This window comes from Amphiura filiformis, chromosome 18 (assembly GCF_039555335.1).
Source record: "Amphiura filiformis chromosome 18, Afil_fr2py, whole genome shotgun sequence".
Classification (NCBI taxonomy): Eukaryota; Metazoa; Echinodermata; class Ophiuroidea; order Amphilepidida; family Amphiuridae; genus Amphiura; species Amphiura filiformis.
In genome coordinates this window covers 27,724,920-27,752,774 of record NC_092645.1, presented here as the reverse complement: position 1 = coordinate 27,752,774, position 27,855 = coordinate 27,724,920, and the positions used below count along the sequence as shown (strand labels likewise).

General features: G+C 38.5%; 2 protein-coding genes across 3 annotated transcripts; both read left to right on the top strand.

The window, feature by feature from the left end:
• Positions 1–694: 694 nt before the first annotated feature.
• LOC140140077 (uncharacterized) lies at positions 695–26,651 on the top strand. 2 transcript variants are annotated; one of them, XM_072161896.1, is made up of 3 exons: positions 695–840; positions 3,114–3,615; positions 24,335–26,651. In XM_072161896.1, the coding sequence occupies exons 2-3, from the start codon at positions 3,598–3,600 to the stop codon at positions 25,262–25,264; spliced, it is 948 nt and encodes a 315-aa protein (XP_072017997.1). In that variant the 5' UTR covers positions 695–840; positions 3,114–3,597; the 3' UTR covers positions 25,265–26,651. The 2 variants fall into 2 exon arrangements, with proteins under 2 accessions (XP_072017997.1, XP_072017996.1); XM_072161895.1 differs by lacking the exon at positions 24,335–26,651 and having other exon boundaries at positions 3,114–5,686.
• On the top strand, positions 8,228–17,363 carry LOC140140079 (uncharacterized). Its single transcript, XM_072161897.1, has 2 exons — positions 8,228–8,499; positions 15,378–17,363. Exons 1-2 carry the CDS (start codon positions 8,483–8,485, stop codon positions 16,456–16,458), a joined length of 1,098 nt encoding a protein of 365 aa, XP_072017998.1. The 5' UTR covers positions 8,228–8,482; the 3' UTR covers positions 16,459–17,363.
• Positions 26,652–27,855: the final 1,204 nt, after the last annotated feature.

Below are 27,855 nucleotides of genomic sequence, written 5' to 3'. Positions count from 1 at the left end.
GTTACTTGGCTCCCAGCATGAATTATTGATTTTATACGGAAGTAAAGAAATGCACAGTGTATGTGCATGATGTGCAAGCATACTCCAAATATTTACGGTAAATATGAATAGTGGTCACGATTTCAGGCTTGTTTACTAGTTAATTGCCATTTGTACTCTTTATTATTTATCTTTGTTAATTAACATATATTTTAAATGCTGATAAACCGTGGTTGGCTACCAAAAATATCTGTTAAATTCAATGTTTTATGAATATAATTCTACCACGCAGAGGGGGTCACGCAGCAGAATTTCACATCACCTGACTCAGCTACATTTCGAAGCTATGCTCTTCAAATTCATGTAAATTTCAAAGTTTATACATTTAATATATTTAATATGATATACTAATTTAACCAACTGGTACACGAAATATACTAGCTTATTACCTATACAGAAAGGTGATTATCAGCCTTCACTCAGGCAAATTGACATGCCAGGCATATGCAGCCATTCTCCGTCTGGATAACATGACTGTCGCCCTCAATACGTCTGGGCACAAATTTAAATAACAATACGCTATTTACATATCAATGCGGCCTCATGCTAATTAAAGCTGCCCCATCCAGGAGATCAGCCTTGATTATAGCGCATTATCACATCGGATTATCAGCAGCAGCAGCGTTGGAGATTGTTTGAATCTGGGCAGTGGGCAAGTACCTGCCGGACTTTGGTTTAAAAAAAATTACACATGAAAGCTGAAGACTACATCCATATTCTCAAATAGGTGTATACACTAGGAGTTTCCCAACATACCTGCTCCATCGTAGTCGACGACGTTGCGTTTATGATCATTAATAGGTAAGCTTAAACCAGTCATCATGGTCATAGACTTTTTAGCATCATATTTCGAGGCGCGGAAAGACACCAAATTGGTCAGTGCCGTACTATTACACTGACTTTCCTATTCGGCGAGGAGGACGATTTCGACCTCCTTGTTTGTTTACAAACAGAGGGGTAGACAAAGGGTCTGTCAAAACTGTTCCGCTTGTCCAAATACTCAAGTATCAAAAGGATGGTCCACAATAGAGTGATTCACGCAACATGAATAGGGGATTAAAAAAATGTGAAGTAGGACCATGTGCTTCTTTTGTCCAGTTTGCCATCAAGATTTCGAATAGGAAACAGTTCAGACCCAGAACAGGATCATGTCAGAAATTAATATTTTGTTCTGGGTCTGATTATTCGGACTACAAATTGGTGTCGTATGAGCTAGCTTTGACATTCTTTTCCGGGATTCTTTTGTGGCGAGTGACATGGTCTTTCAATTCACGCCGAGTGTCCTTGACAGGCGTGGCTATGCTTCAGTGGTCATGAAAGAATTCAAAAGATAACCTCTGCCCAATAATCCCAAGCTATTGTCTGAAACTGCAACTTGGAAAATGTATGGTAAAAACTCAGTCCTCAAATGATAGTCATATAACGACCAAAAGATAAGTGACTGATGACTATCATTGAGGACTGAGTTCCGCAGTCTAAGCTTAAAACATGAAACCGACATTCAACAACTCTTCCTAAATCCTACTATACCATTGTATAGACTGCGGAACTCAGTCCTCAATGATAGTCAGTCACTTATCTTTTTGTCGGTGCATGTACATGTATGACTATCATTTGAGGACTGAGTTCTTATACATCTTCCGTGGTGGTGCAGTTATTGGTGCAGAGGTTATCTTTTGAATTCTTTCATGTCCACTGATCGGGCACAGACTTGGTGGGTGGAATCCTTGATAGTTGATACGAGGGCTTATACATGGTATAACGAATTCTCAATATGACAGAAACAGCATCACTATCTGATGCTGGTGGTGCTCTCACGTGCATGCAGCTACAGTGCCCTCACAGCTGCAGGTACTCTAGTACTAATAAAATAATAAGCGGTCTCTATTCTCTTGGTCGGGCTGACGTCACAAAGGGGAAATGGCCTAGTAAAACTAGTGTACGCATGTGCACCGCATGTGCAGTTCCCCTTTCTCGAGCTGGTTGCTGTGCACGCGCTTGTGCGAAGGGGACAATGTTCCCGGATGTCCGACCGAGTGAATCTGTCTATCTATCTATCTGTCTGTCTGTCCGGCTATGCGTTCCGCCGTGCTTCGATGCATCGAGCCAAAATTTCGGATATGGATAGGTAACGGGAAAAGCATGCTGACCGGGTGGTTTTCGAAGGGCCCCCTCGAGGTCAAATGACATCTAGGGGGAAAAAATACCCCAACTGGATAGCAAAAGCAGCAGCAAGTGGATACACATATGTGTAGGCCTACTGGGCAACTCTGGACATGTTTCATCCAGCTTTTGGTTATCTGCCCAATTTGAAATTTGGGCGTTAAGCTTTTTTTTGTTTGACCGTGGCACCATTTTTTGTAATTTCATGAAGCCCTCCATTGACCCCTATACATTTCAATGACAGTTTTCCATGAAATGTTCAAATGGGTGTTAAAGTCAAACCATATCATGTAAAAAGTTCAAATTTCTTGAACAGGTGCCACTTATGATTATTTTCATACTTACGACACTAAATTTTTCAGTTGAAAGAGTGTGCGCGTGCTAAGAGCAAAGCGCCCTCATAGTCATACCCTAATTTTGACATAAAACGGTAGTTTACAAGAATACGGATGCCCCGAATCTTATACAACTTTCACAAATGGATTCCTTGGCACCAATAACATAAAACAACACCAATATCAATAGAAAAGGCATATAATAACATTTTTGATGCAAAATGACAATTTTCAGACCCCCCGCAGTCCCCCCTGTCCAAATAAGTTTTTGGCCGGCACCTTCTCATTTTTTGGCCGATTTCAGTAAAAAAGGTGTCAAAATGCTCAGGAGATCATCCTGCATCAAATAAGCCTGAGCCCTAAGGAATCTGACACAATGTATAACCCAGTGCTAGTTATAACAGAATTCCTTGGTTTATCCTTCGTGAAGAGAGCACAAAATAATAATAGGGTTAGGATTTAGGGTAAGGGTAAAGGTTAGGGTTAGGATTAGAGTTAGGATTTGTTTTGTGCTTTCTTACATGAAGGAATATAAGGATACACTAATAATTCCTTTTTTTTTTTTATTACATGCAGGTTATGCTGTGTTCCTAAATTTACCAGAGTCATAGAGTGATGAAGATGTTACAGTGTTACAACCAAAGGATATTAATAATGGTCCAACCGTTAAGATGTACATTCTGTGAAGTCAGTTTCGACTCTATGGACAAACTTTCATGTCACAAACGCAGACACAAGATCAAGTATAGAAAACTACTTTGCAAACAGAAACATTGGATGCTGGAAAATTCAACTGAAAATCGCAAGAAAGAGAAAACCTATCAGTGTGAGCAATGTCAAAAATGGTTTACACAAAGGTGCAAGCTAAGAAGGCACATCGGAGCACACACCAAAGTGAAACTTTATCAGTGTGAGTACTGCCAGAAACAGTTTGCACAAAATAGCCATCTAACAATTCACATCAGAACACACACGAATGAGAAACCTTATCAGTGCGAGTACTGCCAGAAACGGTTTGCAGAAAAAGGCAACCTAACAATGCACATCAGAACACACACGAATGAGAAACCATATCAGTGTGAGTATTGTCAGAAATGTTTTGCATGGAATTGGAACCTAACAATGCACATCAGAACACACACGAAAGAGAAACTCTATCAGTGCGAGTATTGTCAGAAATGTTTTGCTCAACACTCTGGTCTTTCATCACATATTAAAATACACACAAAGGAAAAGCCCTATCAGTGTCAGTATTGCAAGAAATGGTTTAGTCACTGTAGTCAACTTAAAAGACACATTAGAACTCATACTAAAGAGAAAGCATATCAGTGCGAGTACTGCCAGAAACGGTTTGCACGTAGTAGCAGCTTAACAGTACACATCAGAACACACACGAAAGAGAAACCCTATCCGTGCGAGTTTTGTCAGAATTGTTTTGCTCAACTGTCTGGTCTTCTATCACATATTAGAATACACACAAAGGAAAAGCCCTTTCAGTGTCAGTATTGCAAGAAATGGTTTAGTCACAGTAGTACACTTAAAAGCCACATCAGAACGCACACCAATGAAACCCAATCAATGTTTCACACACCCAATCAATGTTTCACACACACAAAGGAAAAGACCTATCAGTGTGAGTATTGCAAAAAATGGTTTAGTCACTGTAGTACACTTAAAAACCACATCAGAACTCATACTAAAGAGAAAGCATATCAGTGTGAGTATTGCCAGAAACGGTTTGCACGTAGTAGCAGCTTAACAGTACACATCAGAACACACACGAAAGAGAAACCGTATCCGTGCGAGTATTGTCAGAAATGTTTTGCTCAACAGTCTGGTCTTATATCACATATTAGAATACACACAAAGGAAAAGCCCTTTCAGTGTCAGTATTGCAAGAAATGGTTTAGTCACAGTAGTACACTTAAACGCCACATCAGAACTCACACCAATGAAACCCAATCAATGTGATTATTGTCAAAAATTGTTTGCACGTAGTAGTGTCCTCAACAGACACATCAGAGGTCACACCAAAGGGAACCCCTATCAATGTGAGTACTGTCCAAAAAGAGTTTGGAACATCTAGTGATCTCAGAACACACATCAGAACTCGCACCAAAGAGAAACACTATCAGTTTGACTGCAGCCATAAATGCTATGCTCAAAGCAGTCACCTCAATGAGCATTTCATAACTCACACCAAAGAGAAACCTTATCAGTGTGAGTACTGCCCAAAATATTTTTACACTTAAGCATACATCTCAAAACACGTCAGAATTCACACCAATGAAACCTTTTCAGTGTCAGTATTTTCAGACAGTTGCTCTGTTAAACGATACGGCTTAAGGTTATTAATTATTTTAAACTTGTGATTTGGTAGTTCACAGCATCTTACGAATGGTAGTGAGCTTTGGCAAAAATTGCATTGCTCAATTCATAGCGAGCGTGTAGAAGAATTAAAATATCACAGATATACTTTTATAGGTGTTGCGGTTCTTGAGTTACGTTGTGAAGAGGGCTGAAACAACAACACTTTTGTAAAACGTACATAACTAATTAACAACAATAAATTAAGCAAGTTTGCAGAGTGTATACGATTTGTAGAATGAACTTTTGCAAGACATCAAGGTTTTAATTTTCAATAATATATTGATCTAGATAATGAAAATCGATTTTTAGGTTGCTTTGACCAAAAATACCTCGTCTACCCTTAAAGCATTAATGCCAGTATTGCCAAAAATGGTTTGCAGACAGTGCTAAGCTCACAACACACATTAGAGAGGTCAACACACGAAACCATATCAGTGCGAGTACTGCCAGAACTCACTCCAAAGAGAGACCTTTTGAGTGTCCATATTGTCAGAAATGTTTTGCCGACACAAGTTTTTTCAAAAGACACATAATAACTCACACATGTGATTTAAAAAAGTACCATGAATAGTGTGAGCATTGCCAAAAATGTTTAGTACATGTATAAATATTTAACCTCGCAACACACATTAGAATTCAACATGCGAAGGAACCTTATAAATCTGTTCACTTTGATGACACAATAGAATTTTAAACCTCGATTTTACTAAGATGAACAATTGCAGACTTATTATTAAATAAATTGGAGCATTTTAAAATTTTGATCCTGTGTTATTGACCTTTGTCGTAGCTAGATAGTGGAAACTATGATTTGAGTAAAATATGAATTCGAGAGGCAATTAAAATACTCAATACTCCCTATACTTTTTTACATGCCGGATGCCTCTGATTTTGTATTGCAGTATCTTACAATGAAAATATAATGAAGCGGCATGACCAAAAATAGTTACCCCCCCCCCTTCGGCTCGCCAAAAAAAATACCCCCAATTTTACCCTCCCCCGGGCTCATAATTATTGCACAGCCACTAAGGTGTGTATAATTAAGATGCATTGCATAGTCAATACATCTGCCACATCCTTTACAATGGGTGATAAATTTCTGGTTTGTTTGATTACAAAACGCAATGGTCTTGGTTGATATTCTAAAGCTTTAACCAAATCCAACAGAAATTTCTTGAATTATAATGAATGCAGCACATAGTTTTGCGTCAAAATATAAAGTTAATTGTAAAAATATGTGTGAAGCGTGCAAATTTTTTTGCTATATTGAAGCTATAAACTGATGAAATATGGTGCAAATGTAAGATAAATTTGCACGAAGTGTGGAAAAATTGGCACTTTGTGGGTCTAAAATAGCCAAATATGAGGTTTTGGTCAGAAACCCACATACAGGCATCAACATTGGATGATTGTACGGGCCATGGCCCCTAAATATTGGGGGATTTATCCCACATCCCCCCCGCTTCTCCTATGATCTATGGGCTAAATTTTGTAATGACATTTTTTTGCATCAGGCCCCCTAACAAGTGTTTGTGAACGGTCCTTAAGGGTTTAAAGTTTTAAGCCTCACATCCCCATCCAAAAAATATTGTTTATGCCCTCGGGCCGATAGTCATGAAAATATATGAATGAACCCCTAATTTAGGGTATCGTTTTAGCCAAGGGTTAAATCTTTGTTTAGGGTGCTTTTCAAAAGTTGATGCAGATGGTGTACAGGCCACAATGGGCCGGGGTGACCCCCGGGGACTTTATGTCCTCCTATAGAACTGCGTGTTAAGCGGCGGCCAAAATAACAAGCAGTGACTGTTTACCTCGTTATTTCAGCTCAAAATGGACAGAAACATTCCCGATAATTATTACTAGTATTATTTCAGCATTTGGGACCGCTCATTATTAATGTGGGAGGGGGCGGAGGAAATGTAGGGGGGTTATGTGATTTTCACTTTGACAAACAGGGGGGTTATGTAATTTTATTTTTCCTGATAGGGGGGTCATGTGAAATTTAATAGTCAATCATACCATACATAATTGTCTAATGACTTGTTCAGTTATTCACACAAAATTGTTCCAATTTTGCACCATATTCACCATTTTAGCTTCAATAGGGCAAAAAAATTAGCGCTTGGCGCATTTGTTCCATATACATAGTCAACGGTCAAAATGTGCTGGATTCACTATACTTCAAGAATTTTTTCTTTTTCCTACCCCATCCCCCAATGTCAAAAAAGAAATCTACGCCACTGCCAGATGCTACACACACAAACAACTCACTCCTCACCACATGACCACCCCACCTGCAAGCACACACCTATAAATTTTCTCACCAAAAGTAGGCCTAGCCCTAGATCTATAGGCGTAGATCCCAGGGATGGGTGGGGGCAGTAAATCCCCAATATTTTGCCAGGGGATGGTCCATACAATTATTCCCTCCAATCAGGGGGTGCCAAATTGACCAATTCAGCATCGATTCTGTGCCCTCCAAGCGATGAAAGTCAAAATTGCGCTTCACGCATTTTAGCACAAAATCAATTGAAAGAACATTTCAAGACCGATATTCAACTTCTAGTAACCATAATTAATTAGTGGTAGGCCTTTGTCCAAAATTTGGGCACCCAGCAAGCAATTGTTTCAAGATTTGGGGATTATCCTTGGGTTAGGGCGCCACAACCCCTAGCTACGCCACTGCCCGCGTCTAAGATATTCTCGGGGGTAGGGGCACCAATTTCTTGCAGTTTCTTGCCCGGCGCTACCAACCCCTAGTTACGCCACTGCCCCCAATGTTGAGGCCTGTATGCCTATGTAGGTTTCTGACCAAATTAACCTTACATATGGCCATTTTAGTCTAAAAATTGCAAATTTTTTTGCGCTTTGCATGAATTTATTCCACTTTTGCACCATATTTCATCAGTTTAGCTTCAAAATTGCCACAATTTCCACGCTTTCTGCGCATTTGTACAATAGACTTGTCGCCAAAAGACCTGGATTACTATGATTTTAAGAATTTTTTCAAACCCCATCCCCCAATGTCAAAATCCCAATCTCTGTGACTGAATTAATAAAGTTTGCTTGAAAGGGGAGGGAGGGGGGTTATGTGATTTTGTTTGATTCAATAGGGGGTTACGTGAAATTGATTCATCGCAATAGGGGGGTTAGGTATTTTCACCCATAAAGCTCAACATTCCTCCGACCCCCCCTCCCGCGTTAATAATGAACGGTCCCTGGAGTATATAATGACAAAATTAAAATTGGAAGGAAATCGCACATTAGGCCTAAGCCTCAAAGCAGTACGTCCATCAAAGTAACGCTTCATCTTCGCGGTCACGAACGAAACCCGATACGAGGATCATTCTTTTGGTGGTAAGCGCCCTGAAAATTATAGCGCATAAATTATCATGTCAGATTTATCAGCACAGCAGCGTTGAGATCAATCTGGGCAAGTACCTGCCGGACTTTGGTTTAAAAAAAAAAATTACACATGAAAGCTGAAGACTACATCCATATTTTCAAATAGGTGTATAACACTAGGAGTTTCCCAACATACCTGCTCCATCTTAGTCGACGACGTTTTGGCGTTTATGATCATTAATAATAGGTAAGCTTAAACATGAAACCGACATTCAACAACTCTTCCTATAAAATCGGGATAAAATCCTATACGGTACCTTTGTAGGGCAACAAGAGTCAACCTAATGCCGTACTACATGTATTACGGTGACTTTCCTATTCGGTGAGGCTCCTCTTTTTTTCAAACGGAGAGGTAGACAAAAGACCGTTCCGCTTGTCCAAACACTCAAGTATCAGAAGGTCCCAGAAGGATGGTCTACAATAGGGTGATTCAAGTAACTAACACTGACTGTCACTGAGCAAGCCATGGTGAGATAGTAGTGAGACTGAAATTTTAAAAATCACACTGAAAAGTGCAGAGTATCCCTAATAATTACCGCTGAAAAATTATTCAATAGGTAATAACACTGAAAAGAGTTCTTTTGTTATCAGATTAATGTATCTATTAGGCAAAATAAAAAAATAAACATGTTTCACGTCCCCTCCCGCTTCCTTTTTTTGAGGTTTCCTCAAATATATTTTTATTTTTTGATATTCAGTTAGGCCTATAACTTTTCAAAAAATATGTCTAGGAAGGTGGAATGCTTTCTATGGCCTTGTTAAAGGGGCATTTCGTGATCCACAGCCTCATCCCCCCACTTTTCTAAAAAAAAGTTGAGATTTTTATATCACTGGAATACTCTGGCTACATAATGTGTACAAAATATTTCTTGCAGATTAATTCGTTTAGCAAAGATATCGCGAAATTTGAATTTCGTTCTGGTGCACCAGAACGAAATTACAACATATTGTCTATGGAGCAGTGTAATACACATAATCATGCATAACTCATAAACGCAAAAAATCGGAATCAACTGAAATTTTGGGAATATGCTTTTTCGTGGATATGTACTGAAAAATGTCATAAAAAGAGGATGCTAGGATCACGAAATACTCCTTTAAGATATGAGAAACATTTTAGGAAGGTTTTGTGATCATTAGAGGGGTGTAACTCTCAGAACAACAAATAAAAAAGGGCCTCCTTCTTTTTCCAGGCATTTATTGTATACGCTAAAACAGCTCTAAGTATGGGTATTTACACCAATTTTGCGATAAAAAGTAGAAAATAAAAAGCCCCCTCCTCCTCCTTATTTTCGAAAACCCGGACGTGAAACATGTTTTATTTTTTACTTGGCCTAATCACACTGAAAATAGACCGCAACATTCTCAAAATGAGAAGCCCCCGGAGGGGGCACTCACATGTAATGGTGGTATGGGTATGTGCGGCGGTCAAGGGTCCCTTTTTCAGGCCCTCCGGCAGTTCCTTAAGACCCACATTTGGATCATACTCCAGTTCTTCGAGCCTCAAATTCTGTCAATTGCAGCTCTTGAGCTCAAATCTGGAAAATTTAGGAATTTATAAGCTCCAAAACCTATAATTTGGCCCAATTTTAGTTCACAAGACCCATCAAAAATGTTGAAATTTCAGTTCATCAAGCCCCTATTTTGCCGAAAATCAGTTCTTAGTTCTCAAAGTTTGGCGCTCCATACACCCCTACCAAAATTTTGGTTGAGTGCCCCCGGGAGAAGCCATTCCTTAAATCCCACTGAAATGGTCCCAATCACACTGAAATGCATTGGGCCATGCATGCTATTGTTTATATGAAAAATAATCCCTAGACCAGGGCCGTAGCACAGTCGAAAAATGTGGGGCGGCCATCACAAATATGGGGCGGCCAAATTACAAATCTATGCCCATATTGAAATCAAGATACAAAGAAGAACATAACAAATTTCTCAAAAAGTGGGGCGGCCATGGCATCCCCAGCCGCCCCGCTTGCTACGGCCCTGCCCTAGACAATAGCCACACTGTCACAATGGAATTAGAGTAACGCTGAAAATGGTTTTCAGTGTGATTTTCAGCGTCAAACTTTCATAGTGTACATGTAACATGATTCATGAATAGGGATTAAAAAGCTGTCAAACTTGTAGAACCGTGTGCTTCTGTTGTCCAATTTGCCATCAAGATTTCATATGGAAACAGTTCAGACCCAGACTATCAGGCGAAAACATAATTTGCAAAAATAAACGATGACTACAGGAGTGAAATTAAATCTGCCTGTAGTGGAGGCTATCATGGCGGGGATTGAGGATACATTTATGCGGACATTATGTGGTATGTATACAAATGTACTGAAAACCCAGGTTGAAAACTTGATGGGTATTATGTGAACCAGATTTTCCAGTGGAACAACAAAATTAGGATATTTTAAGTTAAATTTTTACGGGTCATGCGGACCTGTAAATTTCCTATCGTAGGAAATTTACGAGTCCACGCATATAAATTACTCAGATATTTGATGCAAGGACGCACCTTATTTCGAACGCTGTTTCCCACCCATCTGAATGGGAATTCTTTTGCCTAGTACTCACCTGATTATGTGAGTAAAAAAAGTAGTTAAAACATCGGTCAAAGTTGATCTTTTTTTAGGATTGAATATTATTATAATAATTTTAAAATTTTAGTATTTTATAAAGTACGATATTGACATCTTTAACAGTGGTTGCTTCAAAATGATTTCAAATCAATATAGAGTGCAGTACTCGCAACCTGCAACTTCTATTCTAAGTTCATCTTTTAGAGCAGCTGTACCGCATTTTGATATTTTTATTTGAAAATCCAGCACCCCCTCCACAACCCCACCCATCATAGCGACGGCTCTGTATCCTACGAATACAAGTTGGTATTTTCGATATTTAACACTATACGTTAGACCATAGACAGCTATGGTTGGGTGGGGGAAGGGTTAGCCTTCTAAAGAAAGGATTTTCATTTACTTAATCGAACATTTTTCATTTTTTCTGATACTTTGCTATCTATATAAATAAAAGGAAGTCGCTAAATCTTGTCCAGAAGCAGGCTCCGAGATGCTTTCACTTTCAGCTCTGATTTTTTCGTACATTGATCGGGTACATATTGCCATTAAACCATCTGACGTTAATTTTTGAAAAACTATTCAATCACTATGGAAATAACAAAAAAAATGGTAGGTTGCTAGGCCGTTGAGGTCAATAACCTTACGGCTCAGGTCATGACCAAAAACGCGTCAAATGCACGCGCGTGATTAGTGGCGTGTCACACACCCTGACACGTACTCGTCTAGGTTTATAGGTCGCCGCCGTTCGTGATAGGTCGCTTCGCTGCAGATGGTTGTCTGAGGGGGGGGGTTGTGTCCACTCAGAATTGGACACTTGATCAAAATAAAGGCCTAGGCCTAATTGAAGCCATTTCGGGGACCGTTTTGTTGTTATCATTGCTTTAAAGCGTACAGGTGTCCAAAACAGAAGCCAAAACGGACACCTCTTTATCCATCTGCAGTGGTTGTCGGGGGGGCTGAGTATTTGAAAAGAAAATCAAAATAAAGGCTCAATTGAAGTACCATTTTGACACTAATGTTGTTATCATCGTTTAAAACGTAAGTGTATCTGAGGGGGGGGGGAGGGGGATGTGGCCCCCTTAGTAGGCACTCTAAAGAATTCAAAATAAAGACCCAATTGAAGCCATTTCATGAGTTTGATTATTGTTATCGGATGTCCCAAAGTGGCACTTCTTATCTATACGCCGCGGAGGGAGGGTGTCTGATGGAGGGTGCACCCGGGAGGGCACTTTCGAATATGAAAGTATCGTACCTGTAACTACCGGAGTATGACACTAGGGTCCGTATGCACAAAAGAGCGAGACAGGGTCTAAAGTTAGACCAGGTCTAACCGAATTAAGTTCCACCAGGAATGGTCCTTTACTCTTATTCCTTCCTAGAGTAGCTAGCACATTCTAAAGATTTTAATGCAACGTTCAAAAATAATACAAAATAACTTACGCAAATGTAAAGGAAAATGTCCTTTCTCATGGTACTAAATTCCACTTAGACCAGGTCTACCTTTAGACCTGGTCTAACTCTTTTGTGCATACGGACCTAGGGGTCTATCGAAGGCGATTATGGTCAAAAATGGGGTCATTCAGTGGGGCTCCAAGAAAATGTGTGAGAACGCTAAAAGTGTCATTAACCGTAAAATATAACTTTCTGAGCAACGTTTTGTGAAAATTTGCCTTTTTGCAGATATGGTGTCAATTTCTATTAAAAAAGGGGGTAATTAGGTGTAAGCTGGTGAAAAAAGGGGTCATTGGGTGACAGAATTTGCAAAATTTTTCGTACATTGATCGGGTACATATTGCCATTAAACCATCTGACATTCATTTTTGCAAAACTATTCAATCACTATGGAAATAACAAAAAAAATGGTAGGTTGCTAGGCCGTTGAGGTCAATAACCTTACGGCTCAGGTCATGACCAAAAAGCGCGTCAAATGCAGCGCGTGATTAGTGGCGTGTCACACACCCTGACACGTACTGCGTCTAGGTTTATAGGTCGCTCGCCGTAGATAGGTCGCGCGCTGCAGATGGTTGTCTGAGGGGGGGGGTTGTGTCCACTCAGAATTGGACACTTGATCAAAATAAAGGCCTAGGCCTAATTGAAGCCATTTCGGGGACCGTTTTTGTTGTTATCATTGCTTTAAAGCGTACAGGTGTCCAAAACAGAAGCCAAAACGGACACCTCTTTATCCATACTGCAGTGGTTGTCGGGGGGCTGAGTATTTGAAAAGAAAATCAAAATAAAGGCTCAATTGAAGTACCATTTTGACACTAATGTTGTTATCATCGTTTAAAACGTAAGTGTATCTGAGGGGGAGGGGGATGTGGCCCCCTTAGTAGGCACTCTAAAGAATTCAAAATAAAGACCCAATTGAAGCCATTTCGCGAGTTTGATTATTGTTATCGGATGTCCCAAAGTGGCACTTCTTATCTATCTGTGCGAGGAGGGTGTCTGATGGAGGGTGCACCCGGGGGGAGGGCACTCGAATATGAAAGTATCGTACCTGTAACTACCGGAGTATGACACTAGGGTCCGTATGCACAAAAGAGCGAGACAGGGTCTAAAGTTAGACCAGGTCTAACCGAATTAAGTTCCACCAGGAATGGTCCTTTACTCTTATTCCTTCCTAGAGTAGCTAGCACATTCTAAAGATTTTAATGCAACGTTCAAAAATAATACAAAATAACTTAAGCAAATGTAAAGGAAAATGTCCTTTCTCATGGTACTAAATTCCACTTAGACCAGGTCTACCTTTAGACCTGGTCTAACTCTTTTGTGCATACGGACCTAGGGGTCTATCGAAGGCGATTATGGTCAAAAATGGGGTCATTCAGTGGGGCTCCAAGAAAATGTGTGAGAACGCTAAAAGTGTCATTAACCGTAAAATATAACTTTCTGAGCAACGTTTTGTGAAAATTTGCCTTTTTGCAGATATGGTGTCAATTTCTATTAAAAAAGGGGGTAATTAGGTGTAAGCTGGTGAAAAAAGGGGTCATTGGGTGACAGAATTTGCAAAATAAATGTGACGGGATTGAGTGAGTAACAACATTATCATGCACAGATCTGGATATTCATTTAAATAAACGTTTAGCTTCTATAGGCTACATGACAGGAGCTAACATGTGGGCTAACATGATTATCAACATCTGATTATTACTGGATGAATAATCTACACCAAGAGAGCATAATTATCATCACCGTTTACCATGTTTACTAACCAGTCCCGAATTTACTAACCAATCCCGCTTACTAACCGCTCCCGTTTACTCAACTAGCGGGGACCCGCGCGAAGCGCGGGTCTCCCGCTAGTGTTACTTATTTGTATGATATTTTAATGCTAAGTGTCCATCCCTTGGATGCAAACAAGATTTAAGACAAATATCGCCATCAGTGTTCAACTTTGCTTAAAAATTAATCTACATGCCATCAAGCAACCGTGTAAAATAACCATCAAGATTTCAAATTTCAAACTTTTAGATACAATATACTACACTACATGTATAGAAATGATGGAGCCAGGGAGTAATTTCAAATTTTTTGAAAACTTACAAAGAGCAGCATTGTACCATTTTTGATGACACTGACAGTTTAATGTGTAATGTAGGCCCAATAAGTTGAAATGGAAGGAATGTCTGAAAACAAATTGTCCACCAAAATATAACCAGAGCAGGCTTCCAAATTAATAATTAAGACAATAAAAATTGATTTTTTTTTTTACATTATGACCCTGTTTATGATAAAATGGCCCCATGTACATCTATATATTGATTCTTTCTACATGCAGTAGTCTGTAGTCCTACACGATCTTTGGCATAAAAGTTGTTACACATCATCACATGCACTCCTGTATTAACTCCTATTCATGTTTTATTAGGATAAAATCAAAGATAAACTGGCCTCAAAAAGAAACTTTTTGTACATGAACAAAAATTACACACAGGATATAACTTCAATACTTTACTCTAAACACATGTCAGTAACCAATCAGTTGTCCAATTGACACAACAGTAAAATGCACTGACACGGAACAGCTTCCGGGACCACATTCACAGGTGAATAATTGGAACCCAACAAAAGACATATGTTGGGATGTGAATTTTGGTCCAGAAAGGTGTTCCATGTCAGTGCATTTTGCTGTTGTGTCAGTTGGACAACTGCTTGGTTACTGACATCATGTGTGTACAGTAGAGTAGAGTATTGAAGGAATCCTGTGTGCATTTTTTTTTCATTTTTATGGAGAGGATTTTAAGATATGACCTTGTGAAAAAATATAAGTTTCTTTTGGAGGGCAGTTTATATTATAAAACAGTTTTCCTTGGTTTATCCTTCGTGTATTAAAGAGAGCACAAAATAACAGGGTTAGGATTTAGGGTAAGGGTAAAGGTTAAGGTTAGGATTAGAGTTAGGATTTGTTTTGTGCTTTCTTACATGAAGGATACACTAATAATTCCTTCAAGTACGTAGTACGTAATAAATTATTTATTTATTACTGCAGGTTATGCTGTGTTTCTAAATGTACCCCGAGTCGTAGAGTGATGAAGATGTTACAGTGTTACAACCAAAGGGTAATAATGGTCCAACCGTTAAGATGTACATTCTGTGAAGCCAGTTTCGACTCTATGGACAAACTTTCATGTCACAAACGCAGACACAAGATCAAGTATAGAAAACTACTTTGCAAACAGAAACATTGGATGCTGGAAAACTCAACCGTAACTCACAAGAAAGAGAAAACCCATCAGTGCGAGCAATGTCAAAAATGGTTTAAAAAAAGTGGCTCCTTAACAAGACACATGAGAACTCACACCAAAGAGAAACCATATCAGTGTGAGTACTGCCAGAAACGGTTTGCAGAAAAAAGCAGCCTAAAAATCCACATCAGAACACACACACAAGAGAAACCATATCAGTGTGCGTTTTGTCAGAAATGTTTTGCACATAATTGGAACCTGACAAGGCACATCAGAACACACACGAAAGAGAAACCCTATCTGTGCGAGTATTGTCAGAAATGTTTTGCTCAACACTCTGTTCTTACAGAACATATTAAAATACACACAAAGGAAAAGCCATATCAGTGTGAGTATTGCAAGAAATGGTTTAGTCGCAGGGGTAATCTTAAAAGACACATTATAAATCATACTAAAGAGAAACCAAATCAATTTGAGTACTGTCAAAAAATAATTCCACATACAAGTGTCCTTAACATAGCTCACAAAAAAGAGAAACCCTATCAGTGTGAGTATTGTCAGAAATGGTTTACACATATCAGCACCTTAACAAGACACATCAGAACTCACACCAAAGAGAAACCATATCAGTGTGAGTATTGCCAGAAGCGGTTTACATGTAGTGGCAGCTTAACAATACACATCAGAACACACACGAAAGAGAAACCGTATCTGTGCGAGTATTGTCAGAAATGTTTTGCTCAAAAGTCTGGTCTTAGATCACATATTAAAATACACACAAAGGAAAAGCCCTTTCAGTGTCAGTATTGCAAGGAATGGTTTAGCCACAGTAGTCAACTTAAAAGGCACATCAGAACTCACACCAAAGAAACCCAGTCAATGTGAGTATTGTCAAAAATTGTTTGCACGTAGAAGTGTTCTCAACAGACACATCAGAGGTCACACCAAAGGGAAAGCCTATCAATGTGAGTACTGTCAAAAAAGAGTTTGGGTGATCTCAGAACACACATCAGAACTCGCACCGAAGAGAAACACTATCAGTTTGACTGCAGCCATAAATGCTATTATGCTCAAAGCAGTCACCTCAATGAGCATTTCATAACTCACACAAAAGAGAAACCATATCAGTGTGAGTACTGCCCAAAATATGTTTACACTTAAGCATACATCTCAAAACACGTCAGAATTTACACCAATGGAACCTTTTCAGTGTCAGTATTTCAGACAGTTGCTCTGTTAAACGATACGGCTTAAAGCATTAATGCCAGTATTGCCAAAAATGGTTTGCAGACAGTGGTAATCTCACAACCCACATTAGAGAGGTCAGCACACGAAACCATATCAGTGCGAGTACTGCCAGAAAGACTTTGCTCAAAGCGGTCACATGATATGAAAGAGCACATCAGAATGATTCACACAAAAGAGAAACCTTATCAGTGCGAGTGTTGCCAAGAATGTTTTTATAACAGCACCAAGCTCAAAAATCACATCATAACTCACTCCAAAGAGAAACCTTTTGAGTGTCCATATTGTCAGAAATGTTTTGCCGATACAAGTATTTTCAAAAGACACATTATAATTCACACATGTGATTAAAAAAAAGTACCATGAATAGTGTGAGCATTGCCCAAAATGTTAAGTATAAATATTAATTTTAACCTTGCAACATACATTAGAATTCAACATGCGAAGGAACTTTATCTGTTCACTTTGATGACACAATAGAATTTTAACCTCGATTTTACTAAGATGAACAATTGCAGACTTATTATTAAATAAATAGGAGCATTAAAAAAATTTGATCCTGTGTTATTGACCTTGTTGTAGCTAGATAGTGGAAATAGAGGCAATTAAAATCAATACTGACTCCCTATACTTTTTTACATGTCGGATGCCTCTGATTTTGTATTGCAGTATCTTACAATGAAAATATAATGTGAAGTTTTTAGTTCTCACAATTTGAGCCAGCTAGATAAATTAGCAACAGAATGAGACCACAACTAACTCTTGAGATATGGGATGAAACGTCCCAAAAAAAATCTTTGCCCCTGCTTTTACACATACAAGATTTTTTGGAACCTGAATTTTAAACCTTTATTGTCTTACCATAATATAACGCAAGCGCAGCGAGCAGGAAATTTTGCATATTTGAACATGTTCCTAACATTTTCCTACATCTTTTTAGGGGGTAATAAAGATATAGAAACAGTGTCCAAAATATCTGCCAAAAATTGCTTCCCCCCTCTTGACCTGCCAAAAATCGCTTGACCCCCTTTCAACCTGCCAAAAATCTTTGCCCCTATAAATCACCACCCAGGGTAGGCCTACACATAATTATTGCACCGCCCGCCCCTATCCTTTTTAGAGCATTTTATTTAAAAGGCGCCCCATGAATGTGTGCCAAAAATCGCTTGCCCCCGCCACCCTCTTTGCTGCATGACCAAAAATAGTTCCCCCCCCCCCTTCGGCTTGCCAAAAAATTCCCCAATTTTACCCTCCCCACAGGGCTCATAATTATTGCACAGCCCCTAAGGTGTGCATATATGTATTGCATAGTCAATACATGTGCCACGTCCTTTACAATGGGTGATAAATTTCTGGTTTGTTTGATTACCATTTCCAATGTTGAAGCCTTATTAAGCAATATTTAAGCAATATCACAAGCAATAAACAAAATATGCTTTATTTTAGCAATACCACAAGCAGTGTTGAAGCATATTGCTAGCAATATATATATTTTAGGCAATATATTGTTAACTGCATCAATGTCCATTAGCAATATAAAACTAAATAAACAATATAAACATTTCAAGCAATATAAAATTAGCAATATAAAATTTGTAGCAATATGACCTCGGGTTCAAATGGTCATTATATGGGAATATATTTCCAACTGTCATTTTGAATTGTGATGACAGCAGAGAGGATGTAGCTCCTGTTTATTTTGATGTTTTCAGCTATGAAATGCCTTTTCATTAAGAAGGCATATAGGAAAAACATGCATATAGCTTAACCCTAACCCTACCCATGGTTTTTGTGCTATCGGAAGGGAAAGAAGGAACGAAAAGGAGAGAAGATGAAGAAGAAAGTCACTTGGCACCCCTGGATTCGAGCCTCGGACCCCTCGCATGCCACGCAGAAGATCCCCAGCATGTAGCTACACAGGTGACGTTGGCCCGGCCAACGATTCCCTGGGTATATATGACTTCGTCTGATTGCGTCATCAAGTCCCGTGGAATCCGTGCACGCAGAGCGGTTTTAATAGTGAGCTTTAGTGAGTCCTAGTTGGGTTAGGGTTAACATTATTTTTTTTGTGATGTTATTTGAAAATCAATGTATTCATGTCCTTTGACCCCAAATCTGTGTACACCCAATAGACACTGGGTAATAACAATGCATGTGTGCAAGTGGCGTCTCTGTCCCACATAATTTGTGGAAAATGCATTTTAAAGGTTTTTCGTTTTATACCGGAAGTGACCCCTTAATGACCTTTGACCACAAATCTGTGTACACCACATAGACACTGGGTAATAATAATGCATGTGTGCAAGTGGGGTCGCTGTCCTACGTAAGTTGTAGGAGAAGATGCATTTTTAGTTGAAATCACGTTTTTGACCCCTGTGACCCCTGCGTGACCTTTGACCCCGCAAGTTTCATGTGACATGTAGGGGCATGGTCAATAATCATTGTGACCAAGTTAGGTAAAATCGATGTAAGCATGTTAGTGCTAGAGCAAATGTAATGGTTGACAGAAGAAGAAACTAGACATAGCTGTGGTCTGAGACCACAAACACAGCAGAGGGGTGACCCCTTACTGACCTTTGACCCCACATTTTATTAACCCTCCATAGACATTGGCTAATGTCAATGCGTGTATGCATGTAGCATCAACTCTGCTATTTTATTTGTGGCAGAAGAGGTATTTTGAAGGTTTCTCGTCTCGGACCGGCAGTGACCCCTTAATGACCTTTGACCCCAAATAAAAAATACCACTTATATATAATTCATTTGTAAACATAATATCAATGTGCTGTTTTCTTGGCTGATAAAATTTGTTGGTATTTCGTTTTATACCGGTAGTGACCCCTTAATGACCTTTGACCCAAATAAAAATACCACATATACATTGGGTAAACACAACGCATGATTTTTCCCAATTTCGCTAAGAAGGGGTTATTTGTAAACTATGTTTGCAAACATTTTATGTTCGTGATGTTTAAAAAATAGGGTTGTTTTTGACGATGGTGTGCTCGATATCAAAAAACAGGGAATATCTTGGTGAATCCAGAATATAAGCCTACTAATAGTCGTATTTTGGCTTATTTTGACCATGTATCTGATCGTATGCTTTGTATTCTTTGTACTTGGGCAAGCTCCCCATACCGAAAAAAGAATTCGTATCGCTCTGCATTTAGTACGTGTTTAATATTATTATTATGCAATACTCATCACAACAAAAGTAATTAGAATCTTCAAATAATTGTAATGCACGGTGTAAATTAGACATCGCCTCAAAATGACCTTTTACATTTTGCTTCAGTGGTAAACGCTTGAGGATGGCCCTCTTTAATTAATGGTATGAAAATATTTTAGGGTTCATACTACTAAATCCGCCTGTGAAGCGGTTTCCGGCAAAAGTTTATCACGCCTATAGTCCCAACTTTGCATAAAAATTGTGCAAAATCGGTACAATATTAACGCTTTTAGTGTTGCAAATCGTGTTTTGCTAGAACTTGTGAATGTGATCTCTACTAATTTGAACAGAAAACGCGAGAATTTGAGTGATGTTTACGATGATGAGCGCATGAACACACGAGGTCAAAACGCGGTTAGCAGTCGGACGTAAACACGGGAAAATCGGGCCTTTTTATATAGCGCTATTTTTCTCTAAAAGTAGACCTAAAATTTGGTGTCATTTTCAGATATGTTATGCAGAATTCTGTTCTGATTAAGATGATATCAATTATATATTTCAAAGTAAGACGTAACTCGATTTAAAGCCTAAAACGTGACCCCTATTTTGCACGTAAAGTCTATGGAAAGCTATTTTGTGGTATGTACCCTTTACGATGAAGAGCCCAGTGAAGAGGCGGCGATAAAGGAGTCCCGGAAAGTAGTTAATCACCGTAACCTTCCGAGTCCAAAATGTGTAACCCGTAACATAGTTCTTTTAAAAGAAGACACTGAGCTAAATTGTTACAATTTATACGGATCTGGGTTAATTATTTACTTGATGCAACATAAACGAGCGTTTTAGCACCAAAAGGAAAGGACAATTATCTATTATAGAAAATTGAAGAAATTCAAAGAACCTTTGAAGAAGCATTTAGAAAGTATTCGGTCAGACATCGAAAGTGACCCCTTAATGACCTTTGACCCCGCCGAAAAAAATACCACGTGTACACTAGGTGACATCAATTCATGTGTGAATATACCGTCAGTGTGCTATGTTTTTCTTGGCCGATAAAAAGTTTTGAAGATATTTTGTTTTATACAGGAAGTGACCCCTTAATAACCTTTGACCCCAAATAAAAAAATACCACATATACATTGGGTAAACACAATTCATGTCTGCACATACCATCACTCTCCTATGTTTTTCTTAGCTAATAAAATTTTTTGAAGATATTTCGATTTATACCGGAAGTGACCCCTTAATGACCTTTGACCCCAAATCTGTACACCCCATAGACACTGGGTAATAACAATGCATGTGTGCAAGTGGCGTCACTGTCCTACGTAATTTGTGGGAGAAGATGCATTTTTAGCTGAAATCACTTTTTTGACCCCTATGACCCCTGCGTGACCTTTGACCCCACAATTTTCATGTGACATGTAGCACAGTGTCGACTTCCTATTCGATAAATATAAATTTAATACTCCGTTGGTGAGCGACGGGCGACTGGTATTTCACGAACGCAAGAAAAGGAGTTCTATCTGATTGGCTAGCAATCGATCGCTTAGGTCGCTTAGTAGTCAACTACAAACTCAAAACTAAGCATCGTATTCAATTCGATTGAAATCGATATTCTATTATTGCCGTAGATAAAGAGAGTGATAGTGTGTCAATAATGTACATTGTATTGCAGCTGGATTTTACATGCATTCTTTTATATAAATTTTTTCTCAAAGAGTTGAATATGATCAAAATTTTTACTCAGGATTTCAAATTTTTACCCGCAAATTGCAGTTAAACATATCCACAGCAAAATACCGGTCCTCACTAATTAGTGTATTTAATTTCCAGTTAGTGTATTTAAGATAAAACCTGACAACAAATAACATTTTCTTGCAATAGAAATATCATATGGGATACTGATATAGTAGGCCGCAACCGCCACAACGTGGAGCTGCTACGCGTAGCTGACTTTTTGCTCCGTGGAGCCAAATTCATGTTAGAGTTTTTCATTACTCGGAGGTAAAACTGACTAATTAAGTACGACTTACTCATTACGTGAAGCGAATTTATTCATTAAGAATTTGCCAGACGAGCGTCACGTAGTTGCAAGATATCCTCGGTCACGAAAGTTATGATTCAAAAAGTAGTTTATGAAAAGTACGAACTGACTTATTATTAAGATGGACATGCACTCATAAGAAACTCATACAGTATTGTACATAACTATATAGCCAGGCAGAGTGGTGGTAAACTATGCACACAGTTCTGCGATCTGCAGTGTATCGCCGGGAGCTAATTTGTATAACTTGCGCGGTGTCCCTGCGAATTCGACCTTCAGCAAACTGCAAACCAGTTCGGATTTACTTTATATACTAGTAGTAGGCCATACATACTGTAGTTACTGTCCGTTTTCCTATACACAATACTCAGTGCGCTCACCATTGACGCGTGACCTCTACAAATAGTGTATGTTAGAAGTATAGGTCATTGCCTAGTTGACGTCACTACTGTGTAAAAAATAACCGGCCAATATTTAAAGTATTCTCCACGTTGTGGCGGTTACGGCCAGCCATATATTGATCATGCGAAAATCGTAAAACATAGAATAGAAACAGTGTGGCAGGCGCTCAAAATCTCAAATTGTATGCTTAGCCTGAGTTGCACGGCCTATCTCGAATAAAATCACCATGCGTAGTTGTTGAAAAACGTGAGGATTCATCGTACTATCACGGCAATTTTTAACACGAAGATATAGGGATGATGACGGTGTGTGTAGGGGCATGGTCAATGATGGTTGTGACCAAGTTAGGTCAAAATCGGTACAAGCATGTCAGTGCTAGAGCAAATGTAAAGGTTGACAGAAGAAAGGTAGACGATCTCGTAAGAAACAAAACACAGCTCTCGGCTGTGTAAGAACCTGTAAGAAAAAAGACACAATCTGATGTAATGAACAAAATCGAGGGCAATAATCGTGCCAAAGGCAGATGCATAGGTCTTTTGGTTAATTTAGTCCCGGTATTTAGATCCAATACACAAGTTTTATGCTTTTTACAGGAATAAAAGGAGCTGCCCTAGCACTCGTAATGATTTACATTTATAGAAAGAATGGAATTATAACTCTCATTTTTGAGATTCGTGTTCACGTTTGAGATGAAAAAAAAAAGGAATTTCCCCCCGGCGGGGGGGCACTCAACTTTGGAAGTGACGGTATGTGCCTGTCAATAGGCCCCCTCTTGAAGTTGACTATACCCGATGACCCCCTTTTTTAAAAGCCATGCCCGATGACCCCCTTTTTTTAGTTGCGGCTACCCAATGACCCCCTTTTTTGGTTACGGCCAGGGTTCGCAGGTTTTTGCCGCAGGTGGAAAAAACCGCGGTTTTAACCGTGGTTTTAACCACTTGCGAAAACAGTTTTTGCCGCAAAAATGCAAAAACTAAGAAAGTGATTTATAATTCAATTTTTTCATCTCAAAACAAATTATTAAGTTACAAAAATAAGTTCCCGAGTGTAACAAGGCCAGATTTTGTAATTATAGCAATATATTAAGAAATTAAAGGCATGTGTTTTCATTGCTCAAGTGCATTTAATCGAAATGTGGCATGTATCAAATTCAAAACTTTTTCATTTTAAAGACTTGATGAGACAGAAAATATGTCAAATGATTCGTTAAAATATGTGTGTTACTGTTTATGAGCTTTCTGTGTCACTTTTTAATATTTGAGTGACTATATGCGAGTTTTTGCCATTTTTGCCGGTTTAAACCAGGCAAAAACTGGCAAAAAACAGTTTTTGCCAGGTTTTTGCCACTTTGCGGCAAAAACAGGTTTTTGCCGGCAAAACCGAACCCTGGTTACTGACTACCCAATGACCCTATTTTTTTTCTAGATTTTCTAATATAGCATCATCAAAATGCCAAAAAATAATACCGAAACTTTCAAATTTTGCTCAATTTTTTTAAAATTATGCCGAAATTTTCAAAATTTTGCCCTATTTTTTCAACATTTTCTACTATACCCGATGACCCTTTTTTTGAAATCTTATACTCAATGACCCTCTTTTTTTCAAAATATTATACCCAATGACCCCCTTTTTATTCTGTTTGTACCCTACTTCTTGACGCCGGTAGGCACATACCCGTCACTTCTAAAGTTGAGTGCCCCCCCGGAATTACCAAGGGGATCGACGTCTCGCAGATCAACTCACAGAATGGCTTTACTGAGATAAGTCATTCACAAACACTTAATGGGGGGGGCTGATGCAAAAAAAATCATGGACAATTTTATGCCCCCCCTAAGTTACAGACCTCAAAAATTTCAATTAATTATTTATTTATTTACATTTTTGTATCTATCTACATGCAGATATGCTGTGTTCATGTACATAAATGTTCCAGGAGTTGGCGAGTGATGATGTTTAAGGGTTACCAACAAAGGATACCACAAATGTTTCAACCTTTGAGGTGTACGTTCTGTGAAACCAGTTTCGACTCTACGGACAAACTGTCATGTCACAAACGCAGACACAGGATGAAGTATAGAAAACTATTTTGTAAAAAGAAACATTGGATGTTGGAAAAATCGACAAAAAATCACAAGAAAGAGAAATCATATCAGTGTGATCATTGTCAAAAAAGATTTGCATATAGTACAAACCTAATAAAACACATAAGAACACACACCAAAGAGAAACCTTATCAGTGTGAGTACTGCCCGAAACGCTGTACTCAAAGAAGCGATCTGAAAATCCACATCAGAACTCACACAAAAGAGAAACCATATCAGTGTGAGTATTGTAAGAAATGCTTTACATGTAGTAGCAATCTGAAAAATCATATCAGAACACACACCAAAGAGAAACCCTTTCAGTGTGAGTATTGTCAAAAATGGATTGTACGTAGAGGTGTCCTCAAAAACCACATCAGAACCCACACCAAAGAGAAACCCTATCAATGTGAGTACTGCCAAAAAGGGTTCGCAAGATCTAGTGATCTCAAAACGCACATCAGAACTCACACCAAAGAGAAACCCTATCAGTGTGACTACTGCAAGAAATGCTTTGCTCAAAGTAGTCACCTTAATGAGCATGTCCGAATTCACACAAATCAGAAACCCTATCAGTGTGAGCATTGCCAAAAATGGTTTGCACGTAGAAGTGACCTAACCCAACACATCGGAACTCACATCAAAGAGAAACCCTATCAATGCAAGTACTGCCAAAAGGGGTTTGCAAGATCTAGTTATCTCAGAAAACACATCAAAACTCACACCAAAGAGAAATCGTATCAGTGCTAGTACTGCCAGAAATGCTTTGCTCAATGCATCCACCTCAATGAGCATGTCAGAACGCACACAAAAGAGAAACCCTATCAGTGTGACTCCTGCCAGAAATGCTTTGCTCAATGCATGCAGCCACATCAATAAGCATATCAGAACGCACACAAAAGAGAACCCTTATCAGTGTGAGTACTGCCAAAAATGTTTTTCCACAAGCAGACGTCTCAAAACTCATATCAGTATCCACACCACTGAAAGTCCTTTTCAGTGTCAGTATTATTCAGAAATTATGCTTTGTAGACAGTTGGTCTGTTAAATGACATAGCATAACACACAACAAAAATAAGCATTAGTGCCAGTATGGCTAAAAATGGTTTGCAGACAGTGCTAACCTCACAACACACATTGGAGGTAAACACACGAAAGAGACGTACACCTTAGTGTGAATATTGCCACGAAGGGTTTGCAAGATTTTTTGATCTCAGAACACACATCAGAACTCACACCAAAGAGAAACCATATCAGTGCTATAGTACTGCCAGACATGCTTTGCTCAAAGCGGTCACATTAAAGACCACATTCGGATAATTTGCACAAATAAGAAACCGTAAGATTGAGTGTTGCCAAAAATGTTTTGCAGTAGCACCAAGCTGAAAAATTACATCAGAACTCGCATCTTTTCTGTTTGTTGTCAACGAATTTGAACCCCGTAACCCATAGATGTCCAGAAAATGCATTTCTAAAATTTGACCTCTGCATGACCTTTGACCTGACCCCTGCAAAATGTTCCCCTGGTTATGAGATTTGATGTCACTGAGTTTGAGCTCCATACCCCCTTACAGATGTCCAGAAAATGCAATTGTAAGATTTTACCCCCTTATGACATTTGACCCCAATTCGTTGTACAAGCTATGGGACAGGGTATAGCCGATGCATTATGTGCAAGTGACGTTATTGTGCTATGTAATGTGTGGCTGAAGCATTTTGAAGGTATTTGGTACACGCGGCTAGGGGACGCAGGGGTAACCTTGTCAATCAAATACTTCATCTATTGTGTCCAATACTAAATCCGATAAGTTATTGATGTATATATATCGATAAAAATAGGTTCAAGATCATGGAATTAAGCTATGGCGGCGCGCTTTAATACTTTACGAGGTGATTCAGCCAGGTAAGTTCAGCACTCAACAACAGGATGTCATTATGGTCACGATAAAAAAAAAACAATAATAAAAATATAAACAAAATAATGATAATATTATAAGAATATAAGGTATATAAGATTTCTTTATTAAAGAAATTAAACATTTTTTATTACAGGCCTAAATATGAATTCGTAATGGTAACGTTTTTACATAACATCCGCACAAACAGCATGACTATAGCTTAAGGCCTAACTTGAAAGTTGAAAACCTAAGACGAATACGTGTAATAATTAATAAAATAAACAATACCAATTCAATTTAGCAGAAAATTGTTATATTAAAATGCGCTTTGCGATTTTTAATTTGGTTAAAACTAAAAAACTTGAAAACTTTGGTTAGGCCTAATACGTATTTATTAGTATTATAGTTTTGCAATATTATTTTTGTTATTTTATTATGTTATTCAATTTTGAATTATGTTCAATTATCCCAGCAAACAAAATGTTTTCCAAGTTTTCGACATTCGCAAAAGGTTAGTAAAGTTGCCAGAAAATGTTTAAATGTCGGATTATATGTGTTAAGGGTGTATAAAGGGAATAAAACTTTTTCATAATATTTATTTAAAAAATTGATAACTTATTGCAAATATTCTCAAACATATCATTATTTAAATGGTGACAAAATATTTGGCAAAAAATGTTTACAGAAAATATTTGTCAATAACATTTTGAAAACATTAAAAAAATATTTTTGTAGTGTGTTTCCAAACAAAATAATTTAAAATGTTTTCATGACAGTTAATTATGGTATTAAAACGTTTTTACTAAAACCAAGACCCAAAAATATAGGCCTAAACCTGTTTAAAACGTTTCCAAAACAATATGATTTTTAATTATTATTATCAATTTTTATTTCATTTCAAATTGTAATATTTTAAATTTAAATTTTAACTTCTATTCCATGCAAGACTTGTGCGTAACCATTGATTGAGAAGATTACCCATGCGTCCCCTAGCGGCTTGTTATTTGTATATCCCGGAAATGCCCCCTTAATGACCTTTGACCCCAATTCTGTTTACACCCTTGGTACTTGGTAGTGTAATCCTTTTACAGCTTCATCTTGAGCTAAACTAGGATGTAACGGTGCAGAGTGACGTCAACAGCCATGGTGCGGTGCGTAGTGAAGAAGGTGAAGAAAAACAAAGCTACGGCAAAAAACCATCCAACGATGAACTGAGGGTGCACTATATACAGGAACTGGAGACTGGTTTACAGGAGTTTGCTGCTGGTGGCGGAAGCATCCCCCTGATTGACACAAGGGCAGCTTCTTTGAAGGCAGCTGGGGTTGCTTGGATCACAACTGATGGAGGAAGATGATTCCAAACACGTATGGAGCGTGGATAAAAGGAAAACTTGAAACCCTCGGTAGATGGAGTTGGTACCTGGTACTTCAATTGATGATCAT

What these genes read in the sequence shown, in the direction of transcription:
- LOC140140077 (XM_072161895.1), top strand. Translation starts at nt 3,153, where the DNA reads ATGAAGATGTTACAGTGTTACAACCAAAGGATATTAATAATGGTCCAA.